This window comes from Archocentrus centrarchus, chromosome 19, assembly GCF_007364275.1.
Source record: "Archocentrus centrarchus isolate MPI-CPG fArcCen1 chromosome 19, fArcCen1, whole genome shotgun sequence".
Lineage (NCBI taxonomy): Eukaryota > Metazoa > Chordata > Actinopteri > Cichliformes > Cichlidae > Archocentrus > Archocentrus centrarchus.
In genome coordinates this window covers 13,312,165-13,324,982 of record NC_044364.1, presented here as the reverse complement: position 1 = coordinate 13,324,982, position 12,818 = coordinate 13,312,165, and the positions used below count along the sequence as shown (strand labels likewise).

Genomic DNA, 12,818 nt, shown 5'->3' with positions numbered 1-12,818 from the left:
GAGGGGAGCGAGAGGAGAAAACTGGCCGGTGTGCGAGAGAGGAGCGAGGCAGCGGAGGGACGTGGACGAGCCAGGTGGCTGCAGCTGTTGGATATTTCTCCGCCGAGTCTTTCTGCACCAGTTTGGAGACTTAAACGCGAAAAGGAGGACAGAGACAGCTTTAAAGCTCATTCCTAGATGGATGCTGTCGATAAGTTGACGGTCAGAATTGGTCCAGCATCTCTGCACAAGAGACTGTAGGGATGTTTGCACCTCTGCATTCGTAGTTTCCAAATTCCTCTGTCGCTGTGGACTTCGCAGTTTGGTTCAGCTTTGGTGCTGAAGTTAGATTTTCTGATTAGAAATGACGGAAATCAGCGAAGAAGGAGAACGAACCACAAAACCGGGACTTTCACCGACCACAGGCTACTGTGCCTAGTCAACAAGAATCTAAGGTAACGGTACACACCTATCTAAATATAGATGGATTAAAAAAATAATTTGTTATTCAAAGAGGACTGTCTTTATCTTTTTTCTTTGCTGTTTTATTTAACGGCCTTTCAGTTTGAATCATTCTTCTTTTTTAATACATGGAAATTGTGACTAAGTACGCGTGTTGACTTTCCCACGAGGCTAATTCTGTGGTGACTTGCATAACATCCCTAACCCGCTTTAATTCAGGTAATTAGCTTGGCCTCAAAGTTTGAGAGCAGAGATTACACGGAGAGGAGTGAGCTTTGTGTGGCATGTGTTGTGGGTGCACAAAATATCAAAAACTGCAAGTAAAGAAAGAACTGTCCTTGTTTCCTGTTTGTTTTAGTGTAAAGGAAGACATTCCCAGTCTTTTGTGTACGTGCTGTAAACATAAGCAGTACAGTGTCCCAGAAGAGGAGTAGTCGCTGCTGCCAAATATGGAACCCCAGCTGACCTCGTATTAACGCCTCATGGCTTCTTCAATGGATGTGCCTGTATTGGTTCTGCACTTTATCTGCTAATATTGCTGATTATTTGATTAACAGCATTAATTTAGGGATATGCAACTTGCAAACATATCAAGTTACTAGACATACAGTGCATTGGTTGTCACAAATGTAGGCACGGTGAGTGGGAAGAGGACCTGCACCAGCCACCTTTAATAGTCTGCAAATACAATTAAGTAAGTCTCCCTTGAAGTAGGTTTAATTTAGGTTCCAATCATTGGTGCTCCAGTTTTTTCACTTAAATCCATATGATGATTACCTTGAGGATACCTGAATCAGATTTGGCTGCATACATTTGTTTTCAGGGACCCTGCTTGTTTTGAGGTTAAAGTGGTGAATCCATTATCCTTGGCTGAATCCAGAATCATTGTAAATTCTATGGCAAACAATTACTATTATTGGTATTACTATTGCTCCTGCTTTTAGCCTTACTTTAATCTTGTTACTTGAGCTCATTTAGTTTTATCTGTTGCTTTTTTGGTTTGTTTTTCCAGTGTTATGTGTTGACATCTTGGCTAAGTTTACAACCTCAGAGGGGTTTGCCAAAAAAAACAAACAAACCAGAATTGAAAAAGTGGTGAAAACAGAACAATAAGGGCAGATTCTTACACCAAATGCTCTTCTTGACACAACCCTAAAGGCACTGGCGTCTCATCCTGGAATCAAACCAGGGATTTTTCACTTATTAGATGAATGTGTAAACCACTACACTATGGAGCTTCCAATGATAAAACAATAAGGACATAACTAAAATAATAAAGGACATGGAACTAGATACTACCCCTCTTTGAAATAGGAACAAAAGATCATAAAGAAAGGTGCTCACATTAAGGCTTGATGTTGAGTTTTAGTGTTGCATTTTTCCCAAATGTGACTTAAACCAAATTTGCACTAACCAGAATGTCTTAAGCTAGAGCACTTGAGCCAAACTCTTAATGTATACTTCTGCGACGAATCTAGGTAGCGCCTAAAACAAAGCCTGTGCAAGTGGCCAGAGCTGTTGCCAGCATTTAAAACTAGTTTATGTTCACAACATTGGTTGTGTTGCACTCCAAATGTTACATTACCACAGCTCCGTACCCATTTATACTGGCGCCTGAGTTGCTGGAGTCTTCACCTGATGGGCAGGTGTCACCATTCAGAAGAACCCTCCACATCAGCGTTCATAGGGGAGTCCAAGTCAAAAATAGGAGGCAAAGGAATCATATAATTATTTTCTCCTGAAAGTCTCTCTTTTTAAGCTTTTAACAGGGCGAGCATAAACTAGGTGTCATACTTCTGCACGTTGTGCCTGCGCTGCTCTGCGGTTTTGCCACCAAAGCACTTGTTGACTTTCGATGAACTCGAAAGGGTGTTTTTCCTTTTTGAGTTCATCGATTCTCCTCTTGTTGGTTTGAAAATGGTGCCAGAAGATGTAGTCAGAAATGCATAGAAGGAAACAACGGTCAGTCAGTTGTTTTTGGTTGCATCAATTTGACATGTAGTTGCATTTGTTGGAAGGGACATGTCAGGTTTTAGCGCAAGTTACAGTCATAGGATTTAGAGTTTCTGGTCGTGGCATACCTCTGGAATACATTTAACACAGTATAAATAAGTATAAATCCCACTCAAGGATAGTTGCCTGCTTTGCAACCCAGAAGTTTTTTATTTCTTAAATGGACTTGCCATTGCCAGTCTTCAAACCTAACCTGTTCAGAGTAAATTTGCACTTACTAAACCAGCCTAAATCTCTTACAAACATGGCTTTAAATCTGCAACAACAGCTTTAATTGCAGCAAATATCACAGTAACAAATCACATTATGCTCGTCTTTTGTTGGTCATCACCACAGGGACCTGGAACAGGCCTGGCAGAAAAGGCTCTTTGTTGTTGTTACTTGACTACAGACGGCACAATGGATGGTGTGTAGTGAGGGGCTGCGTGAATTTATGAGCCAATCAGCTAGCATATGTTTGCTGTGTCTTGCTAGTGGCTGGGTCATAATTCATGCGAATGGTTGTCCAGACAAAACAGAACTGGGAGGAAACAATCCTCTGAGCTGCGTCAGCCATGTCGTTCTGTTGTTTGCCAAGCCAGCTGCTGGCAGCCATGACCTGTTCCCATCCCACAGAAGAATAAGGAAGAGGAAAGGGGAGGGAACGATTAAATATGTGCTACAACTGGGGTCTCTTTAAGAGTAATCTGCTTGAGAATATCTCTAGAGATTTACTTATTTTTTCTGTCATTTTAAATATTCTTAATTCTTTTCATTTCGTAACAGTTTCTTCCTTCTGCTTTCACTCTGCCTCTCCCTTTCTGACTGCTAACAACCAATCTTTGCATTATTTCTCATCTCTTCAACAGCTCTCCTTTATGTCCCATCCCTTTCCCTCTCTCTCTCTCTCTCTCTCTCCACTGTCCCTTAGCTCTCAGAGTATTTATTGCACTGCTAAGTGGGCCCACTGGCTTTCTTGAGTGATTCTAATAGAGGTGGTGACAGAGAATGAGTAGTTATTCCACCTCCTCCACCTACGGGCAAGGTGATTGCTCCAAAAATATTATTATTCCTCTCTAATCACTTGGAGCACATGATGTTCAAGTGTTTTGCATTCAGTAGTGTATTTGCTTTTGTATTTGCTTTATTTTCTCCTGTAAATACACTTTAAATGAAGCTACAGCCAGCAGTCTTGGTTTAAAATTGAGACTGAAAAGAATCAGAATCAGAATCAATCAGATTTATTTGTCTGTAGTACTATAGTGTCATATAATTCAACATAAATGCTATACTATATACAAATACAAATACAAATCTAAGAAAAAGAAAAGGAAGGAAGGAAGGAAGGTGTAATATAAGAACTATACAATATACAAAATCTAATAAATAATAAAATAAATTAAAGTGTAGTGTAGTAGTGTAACAACAATATCTCTATTCTGTACACATTTAGGCAATGTATGTAGAGATCAATGTTATTGATCAGCTGTTAATGAGTGTGATGGCATGGGGAAAGAAACTGTTTGAGTGTCTGGTAGTTTTTGTGTACAGTGATCTGTATCTCCTGCCTGAGGGGAGGAGCTGAAATAAACTGTGTCCAGGGTGTGAGGAGTCTAAGATGATTTTCTTTGCCCGTTTCCTGGTTCTAAAAGTGTACAAGTCCTGAAGGTTGGGCAGAGGAGCACCAATGATTTTCTCAGCAGTTCTAATAGTTCTCTGCAGTCTGGTCCTGTCTTGTTTTGTTGCTGCTCCAAACCAGATTGTGATAGAAGAGCACAAGACAGGTTCAATGATCACGGAGTGAGGGAAATTGGTAACCTGGAACTGTCCAAAAGCAGCAAGATTATTCCTACCAGCATCTCTTAGACTAGCTGCCTTATTTAATTCATACAATTTGTAGGAACACAGATAGCTTAGAAATGTAGCCACACAGCATATCTTCCTGGATAGAGGACTTTTATTGCATTTCTCTCATCATTTTTGTCTTTCTTTGCAGCAGTATAGTTTAAAAACTATATCATGTCTATAAGGGTACATGAAGTTACAAGGCTCCAGGCTTTGTTGACAGCCCTAGTTAAAAGGCATATTTAAGGTTTTACTCTGCTGTGTTTGAGCTTTAGAGTTTCTGAAAACATTTGAATTTGTAATTTTCATCTTGAGGTGACTGGTGTTGTTATTTGGTGCTATATAAATAAAATGTAATTGAATTAATTACCTTTGGACAGAACCACACTAGTGGTTTGCTCCATATCTAGCTTTTATACTCATTTTAGAGCACATTTGAGCATCCACACACACAGGTCTGGAGAGCTCAAAAAGCTGAAGTCCATGCCAAACAGTTATCTTCTCCAACACAACACAGTGCTCGCGAGGAACTGCAGACCCACTCGATTACTTTGATTTAGAAAAAAATGACCACTTAACACAATTTCCACTTATTTGGGCCTGCGTTGTGTGGGCAGCAGTCTAAGCAGAGATGCCCAGACCTCCCACTCCCCGGCCACCTTCTCTAGATGTTCTGGGTTGACACTGAGGTCTTCCCACACTAACTGAGAGATAATCGCACCAGCTTGTCTTGGTCTGCCCCGGGGCCTCCTCCCAGTAGGACATGCCCAAAACACCTCACGTAGGAGGCAGATGCCTCAGTTGGCTCCTTTCAGTGTGGAGTAGTGGCTCTACTCTGATCTACTCCCAAATGACTGAACTTCTCATCCTATCTCAGCCCAAAATACCCTGCAGAGGAAGCTAATTTCTGCCACTTGTATCCACAATCTTTCAACAACTAATCACTGCTTGTGACCATAAAATGAAAATTAAATACTTAACCATAAATCATAAATACCAGTGAAAAAGTAATGATTTAAACAAAATGGGTGTGTCTTGCAGAACTGTGTGTTGGTATCTTAGACTGCCCTTAGTATTATTTTACAAACATGAGAAGTTTATCTTCAGGGCCTTCTGCAATAAAAAGCTTTCTGCCTCATGTTTTTACCAAACTATAGTCTTTTCCTAAACCTCGCTAACCAGTTTTGTTGTCTAAATTTAACCAAACTTCAACAGAGTATAATCTTGAAGAAGAAAAAAAGTCAACTAAGTTTAAAAATAAGACATCACTGATTTTGGTTGTGCACAGGACACAGAGCAAAGCAGGTCAAATGGACTCATGGTTGCTCCTTACACTGAATTTGTTGCTGTCATATCACCCGACTCCTAGAAGCCATTCTGGGCTTTTTAAAAGCATTTTTGTCAGAAGGAACTGAAGGCAACTTTTTCTGCCTTTTTTTTTGTTGCCTTTTTTCTCCTAATTAGCAAAGCTATGACATCACAACTATGTGATTGGTCAGTTGCTATGATGGTCCTGGAAAAACCAACATGATGAGATCAGTTATATTGGTGTCCCTGAGCTTAACCTATGTAGAAATGATAATGCTGAAGGACAATCAGAAATTGTGGAAATCTTTAACATGTTAGAAATCTTTGGCACCTTGGTGTATATAAATATGCCCATGATGCACGTAATCCCAAAAATCATTTTCACTGGATAAAAAGATTGTGCAGTGGGTACAGGAGCAACTTTTGCAGGAGTCTTTCTTTGTTTTGGGTTTAATTCAGGTTCAAACCTGAAACACAGGAGAGAAAAAGTGTTTCAAAGAGACAGTGAAAGGTGCTGCAGCAAAATACAATATGGCAAAAATACATTCTTTGTTCATATTGTATTTTGCTGCAGCAAAATGTCTTATTGAATATCAGAGCATGTAAACCTGTTGCAGTAGAAAAATAAAATTAAAAACTTGTTATTTATCTTAATGTGGGCTCTTTAAAACACTACCTTTTTTAAGTAGTGGATAAGGTAAGCACTGTGCTCAGAATCAGCCGCTACATAAAGTTTAATATTCACATTAGACTTTGCGTGTGAATGCTGACAGTGCTAGATGGTAGCGCTGTGCCCTGGTCCATAGTCCCTATGGACCACTGCATTTTCAGCCAACACAGAAGACATTTTTATAGAGGTAAAGTTATAGCGCAATTTCTGTCTGACTTTACCCTTCACAGTCTCTTCTCAGAGCTCTCCTCCTCCTGCTGTTCCTCTCGCTAACTTCCTTATCAGCTTTTTTTCCTCTTCACTCCTCTTCATCTAATTAATTCTTTGCTCTCCTCTTTGGCAATTTAAATAAACTTTTAATTGTAGTTCATATACACATATATATCTTTCTCTTTTTTTGTTTTTCCTCTACCTTAACTCCTTGTTTTTGTACATGGTCACTTTCTCCAAATTTAAGTGACTGGGTGATGGTGGAAGCATGAGTGGTTGAAAGGATAAAGGTGATTTAGGAAGAGGACAGCAAGCCAGAGTTCATAGAAGAGACTGAGCAAGAGGAAAAGTAAAACATAAGAACTCAACAAAAGATAAAAGTGACAGTAATGAGTTAAACTAAACTATAGACTGCACTTAAGTGTTAATCCTCAAATTTCCTGTTTCTAATTTGCAGTATTTGCAGTTCCATCCATTCACTTCTGCTCATCCTGTTCAGGGTCACAGGGGGGTTGGAGCCTATCCCAGCTGTCATAGGGCAAGAGGCAGGGTACACCCTGAACATGTCACCAGCCTGTCACAGGGCTAACACAGAGAGACAAAGCTAACCTAACCTAAGACAGAGTAGCCAGTTAACCTAACCCCAGTAAGTGCATGCAATCTCCACACAGAGAGAGGGAGAGGCCTGGGCCAAGGTGGAATCGAACCCAGGTCTTCCGGATGGTATTCTAACTGTGAGGCAGCAGTGCTAACTGCTGCGCCACCATGCTACCCTTGCCCTACTTGCAGTTCATGAATCAAATAGATTGTAGCAAATTGGAGGATGATGCTTTTCTTTAATAAATTTTTTACATTTTTTTGTATAACTCCTTTGAAAGATCATCTACGTTTAGTTTTTCTGATGCATACTAGCATCTGTCTACAGCCTTCATAGTGTCTAGATGATGTTGAAACAAAGTGTATTCTGTATCCACCTGTGTCATTGTTAGAGTTAGGTGAGTGTCTGTAATTCATTTGTGTTTTATCTGTAAGAAAGATGGAATTGTCCTTCTCACCTTTGAAACTAACAAGAGAGAAGCTGTCAGAGAAGACAGATAAATGGTTGGGAGACACACTGAGACACTGATGTTTACAGCAGCAGTAAAAAAATACATGTTCTTGAAAGGCTGCAAGCTGATACACCAACTTTTCATTCTTGATAGCATCATTGTTGTACTTATGTGTCTTGCATTGTTTTGATTGATGATGAAGTCAGTAAATTACTGTCCTTGATTGAGTTAAAAAAATGCTGCTGAGTCAGCAGAGTCCCATGTACAATGTCAGGGTGAGAGTGGAGTCAGTGGGGAATAAGTGGGGACTTTGTTTAGTACTGACCTTAGGTTATTGCTTTAGGGACAGTGAACTTCTAAGTTATTTTCTCTTTAGAACATAAAGCTGTTCATGCAATGAGGTGGAAGAAATTACATTTTATAATGAATAGTTTTCATCTTCAGACTTACCGTGACCACTCCTGGAAAAAAGTGCATGTGTGACTTAATATTAAATGAATTTACAACAAAAGCTTATCCATAAGTTGCTTGTGTTGCTAAGCAACTATGATGTAACTTAATCATCTACTCAAGAGGGTACTTCTAGTACCGCATTTACATTAAATTAATACAAATACAGCCTTGACTTTTTCTCCAAGAGTAAGACTGGTTCATCAGCCAAAGCCTTTAAATGATCTTGTTTCTCTCTACTCATGTACACCCCCAATTCCACAAAGGTTGGGATGCTGTGTAAAATGTAAATAAAAACAAAATTCAATGATTTGCAAAACTTGTATTTTGTTCACAGTATCAAATAGAAAATATATTAAATGTTAAAACTGAGACTATTCTATTTCATGAAAAGCATTAGAATAGAAGGGATTAAGGGGAGACAGTAATATGACAGAACAGCTGCGGATTGCACTGAGACGAGCTGAAAAGAAGTGGAGGATTCGTTGGTGTTGTGAGTGAGGAAAAAGATGCAAGGTAACGTGTGTTCTAATCATATGATTAAAGTCTTAGGGTCCCTATAGGACAAGTAAGTGGTACTAAAAAGAAAAATTTAGCAACTAACTAGGTTAACTGGCAATAGGTCAGAAACATGATTGGGTATTAAAAAAAGATGGGCAGAGGTTCACCAATCAGCACAAAATTGGATCTTAAAAAACTAAGAGGCACATGTTAAAGCACTCCCATCCAGGCATGAATGCAGAGGCTTCAGAACTTGCCTTGCCAGTACTTCCACTGCTACGCAGCAAAAAATAACTATGGTTGATTCAGCAAACTTCAAAAGTATGAACAAATACAGTAGCTTATTGCTTGTTGTTGTTGCTTGTTGCTGCCAGGGTACAACTTGGTTTAACACAGTAAACCTGCCTGTCAATCACAGAGGTTGTGACGTCACTGCTTTGAACCTGACCAATCACATTAGGGCCCTTCTTCCTTTGGACTCCACCCTTCAAACTGTCAAAAGTCAGAGTGATTTTCGTGAGCAGAATTCAACTTTGAGAGCAAAGCTACATTTGAGAACATGAATCTGCTGCAGCAATTGCCAAGCAGACACTCTTGCGAGTGTGATAGCCGCTTTGTGTGCTTGGGCTGCTGAGTTCTACATGCATGGAATTTAATTGTGTGAGTAGCAATGAATACCTGCACCCGTGAAAATAAATTATTTGCTTGTGATTAAACACTATATTTCCAAAAGTATTCGCTCATTTCCCTTCACTCACATATGAATTTGAGTGGCATCCCATTCTTAATCCATGGGGTTTAATATGATGTTGACCCACCCTTTGCTGCTATAACAGCTTCAACTCTTCTGGGAAGGCTTTCCACAAGGTTTAGGAGTGTTTATGGGAATTTTTAACAATTTTCCAGAAGCACATTTGTGAAGTCAGAGGCTGATGTTGGACAAGAAGGCCTGGCTCACAGTCTTCGCTCTTATTCATCCCAAAGATGTTCCATTGGGTTGAGGTCAGGACTCTCTGCAGGCCAGTCAAGTTCTTCCACACCAAACTCGCTCATCCATGCCTTTATGGACCTGCTTTGTGCACTGTTACGCAGTCATGTTGGAGCCGGACGGGGCAATCCCTGAACTGTATCCACAAAGTTGGGAGCATGAAATTGTCCAAAATGTCTTGGTATGCTAAAGCATTAAGAGGTCCTTTAACTGGAACCAAGGGACTGAGCCCAACTCCTGAAAAACAGCCCCACACCATAATCCCCTCTCCACCAAACTTGGCACACGGCAGTCAGACAAGTACCGTTCTCCTGGCAACCGCCAAACCCAGACTCGTCCATTAGATGGACCAGATGGAAAAGTGTGATTTGTCACTCCAGAGAACATGTCCCCACTGCTCTAGAGTCCAGTGGTGGTGTCAACCTACCACCATGCATCCAACACTTGGATGCAGCTGCTCGGTCATGGAAACCCTTTCCATGAAGCTCTCTGCACCCTGTTCTTGAGCTAATCTGAAGGCCACATGAAGTTTGGAGGTCTGTAGCAATTGACTCTGCAGAAATTTGGTATGTCCCTCAGCATCTGCTGACCCTGCTGTCATTTTATAGAATAGAATAGAATAGAATAGAATGCCTTTATTGTCATTATACAGGATGTACAATGAGATTGGAGGGCCACTCCTGTTCAGTGCCATGTAACAGAAAATCAAACTCTCTAAAATAAAAATATTATGAAAATATTATAATCTAGTATGATCAATATAATCAAGAGATATACAGAAATAAACAATGTGTAAAATATACAAAAAATAGCATGTATAAAAATATATACATACATTGGTGCATCTGTACATTGTAAGAAAAGTAAATATGTGTATACATATAATAATGAAGATGATGAATATTGCACTTGGTGAATGAATATTGCACTAGTGAATGAATACTGGATATTACACAATATAGGAATGTCAGATATTGTTCAGTATGAATAATATAATATTGCACAGTTACAGTGGGTGAGTGTGTGAGTTCAGGGTGGTGATTGCTCTGGCGAAGAAACTGTTCTTGAGTCTGTTTGTTCTGGCTTTGATGCACCTGTAGCGCCTGCCAGAGGGCAGCAGGTCAAACAGGTCAAAGCCAGGGTGTGAGCTGTCCTTGATGATGTTCCTGGCTCTGCTGATGCAGCGGGAGGTGTAGATGTCCATCAGGGAGGGGAGAGGGCAGCCAACGATTCTTTGTGCTGTCTTGACTACCCTCTGAAGCCTGACCCTGTCTGCCTCAGTGCAGCTGCCGTACCATACTGTGATACAGTAGGTCAGCAGGCTCTCAATGGATGAGCGGTAGAAGGTCAGCAGCAGGTTTGAGTCAAAGTTGTTCTTCCTGAGGACCCTCAGGAAGTGAAGTCGCTGCTGAGCCTTCTTGATAACAGCTGTGATGTTATCTGACCAAGAGAGATCAGCAGAGATGAGGACACCAAGAAACCTGAAGGTGTGGACCCTCTCCACATGCTCGCCGTTGATGTAGAGGGGAGCTGGGTCAGTCCCGTGCTTCCTGAAGTCGATGATGATCTCTTTGGTTTTCATGGTGTTCAGTACCAGGTTGTTCTCTGAACACCAGGCTGTCAACTTCAAGACCTCCTCTCTGTAAGCTGCCTCGTCTCCCTTCGAGATGAGTCCGACCACTGTGGTGTCGTCAGCAAATTTGACGATGAGGTTGTTATTGTGGGCCGGACTGCAGTCATGGGTGTAGAGGCAGTACAGGAGGGGGCTCAGCACACAGCTGTGGCCTACCACTTCATGGCTGAGTTGCTTTTGTTCCCAATCGCTTCCACTTTGTTATAATATCACTAACATTTGACTTTGGAATATTTAGTAGTGAGGAAATTTCATGACTGGAGTTGTTGCACAAATGGCATCCTATCACTGTACCATCTGGAATTCACTGAGCTCCTGAGATTGACCCACTCTTTCACAAATGTTTGTAGAAGCAGTCGGAATTCAGTGAATTGGATGGGTGAGTGAATACTTTTGGCAATGTAGTGTGTGTGTGTGTGTGTGTGTGTGTGTGTGTGTGTGTGTGTGTGTGTGTGTGTGTGTGTGCGCACACATTAATTTCAATGAATAATCTAGACAAATAATTGTGATTTCAGTATTGATAAAATAATTGTGATAATCATTATGGCCATATATGTTCAGCCTTGTTTACACACAGAAATGTATTTGCGTTTTCAAGATCAAAGTACTAGCAAACTGCTCATGTTTTACTAGATTCCATCTGTCTTACTTTCCATGTAGCTGTTTTAAAGATGGTCGGACTTGGCGGCAGTACAGTATAGACTGCATAGGACCGTTAGACAGTCAGCACTATACATACATGAAATATTAATTATTGTCTTAACCAAGTACTTCTTGTGGTTACTAATTGTTCAGTGAACTAATTGTGCATATCCCAACCTACAATGGCAGCTTAGCATAAGGATATTTTTTTTTAGCCTTTTGTTTTCGCCCCTAAATGCTGTCATATACGATATACCTTGGTGAAATGCTGGGAAGGTATTGGGGGGAAAAAATGACTGCCTAATTACTACAGAATGGCAAATAGCATAATTTTAAAATGAGATATCTTTCAGGAACCTGCCCTGAACTTTATATTGGTGTGTGCTGAATCAAAGTAACCAGCTTGCTGTAAGTGTTTTTCCTTACCATTGTATGAACATCAAAGAGCCATTGTGATTGTCACCTCATACTAACTACAAAGCTTCTTGTGCAGTTAAGCCCTTTAAACGGCTGGATTTGGGGATGCAAGCTGCTTTTGCTGCACACTTTGGCAGGCAGCTTGTGGGCTGGTGGAGTCTGCTTGCAAGGATCACTAAGACCCAGGACTTCAAACAATAACCAGATATTTTGAAGCCACACACAGAGCTGTGAATACCACTGAGAGGAGATGATGGGAGAATTTACCTTGAGTCTTGCCTTTTTGTTCCCCTAACATGGTGATATTTAGTATAGTCTTAATGTTTTCTTTACTGGCTTGAAAATGAAAGTATTTCTTTTTTTTTGCCACAGCGGCTTTTTGTGACAGTGGAGAGAGGCAGGAAATGGGGGAAAGATACTGGGGAAGACACGCGGGCAAATTGGTGACGGACTGCACTGCAACGCGGCGTGTGTATGTGGTCGCCGGCTTCCCCACCAAACCACCCAGGCGCCCAAAAGTATTTCTTATAGGCTGATAGAGACAGCCAAATACAATGAAAATGAATTGATTAATTTCTGCAATATTAGGAAACCCTCCACAACTTCTAACAACTTCCTTCTCTTTACCATGATTGCCTCAACGTTTTGGGACCTTTAACTCTCCTTGTAGTT

At 40.7% G+C, this 12,818-nt stretch overlaps 1 protein-coding gene across 1 annotated transcript in view; it reads left to right on the top strand.

Moving 5' to 3' along the window:
* The first annotated feature begins 343 nt into the window (after positions 1-343).
* Positions 344-12,818, top strand: part of LOC115797916 (SH3 and cysteine-rich domain-containing protein 2-like) — a 42,383-nt gene continuing 29,908 nt past the window's right edge. Inside the window, 2 exon segments of the mRNA XM_030754490.1 lie at positions 344-361; positions 363-434. Coding sequence (XP_030610350.1) covers positions 344-361; positions 363-434 — 90 coding nt within the window.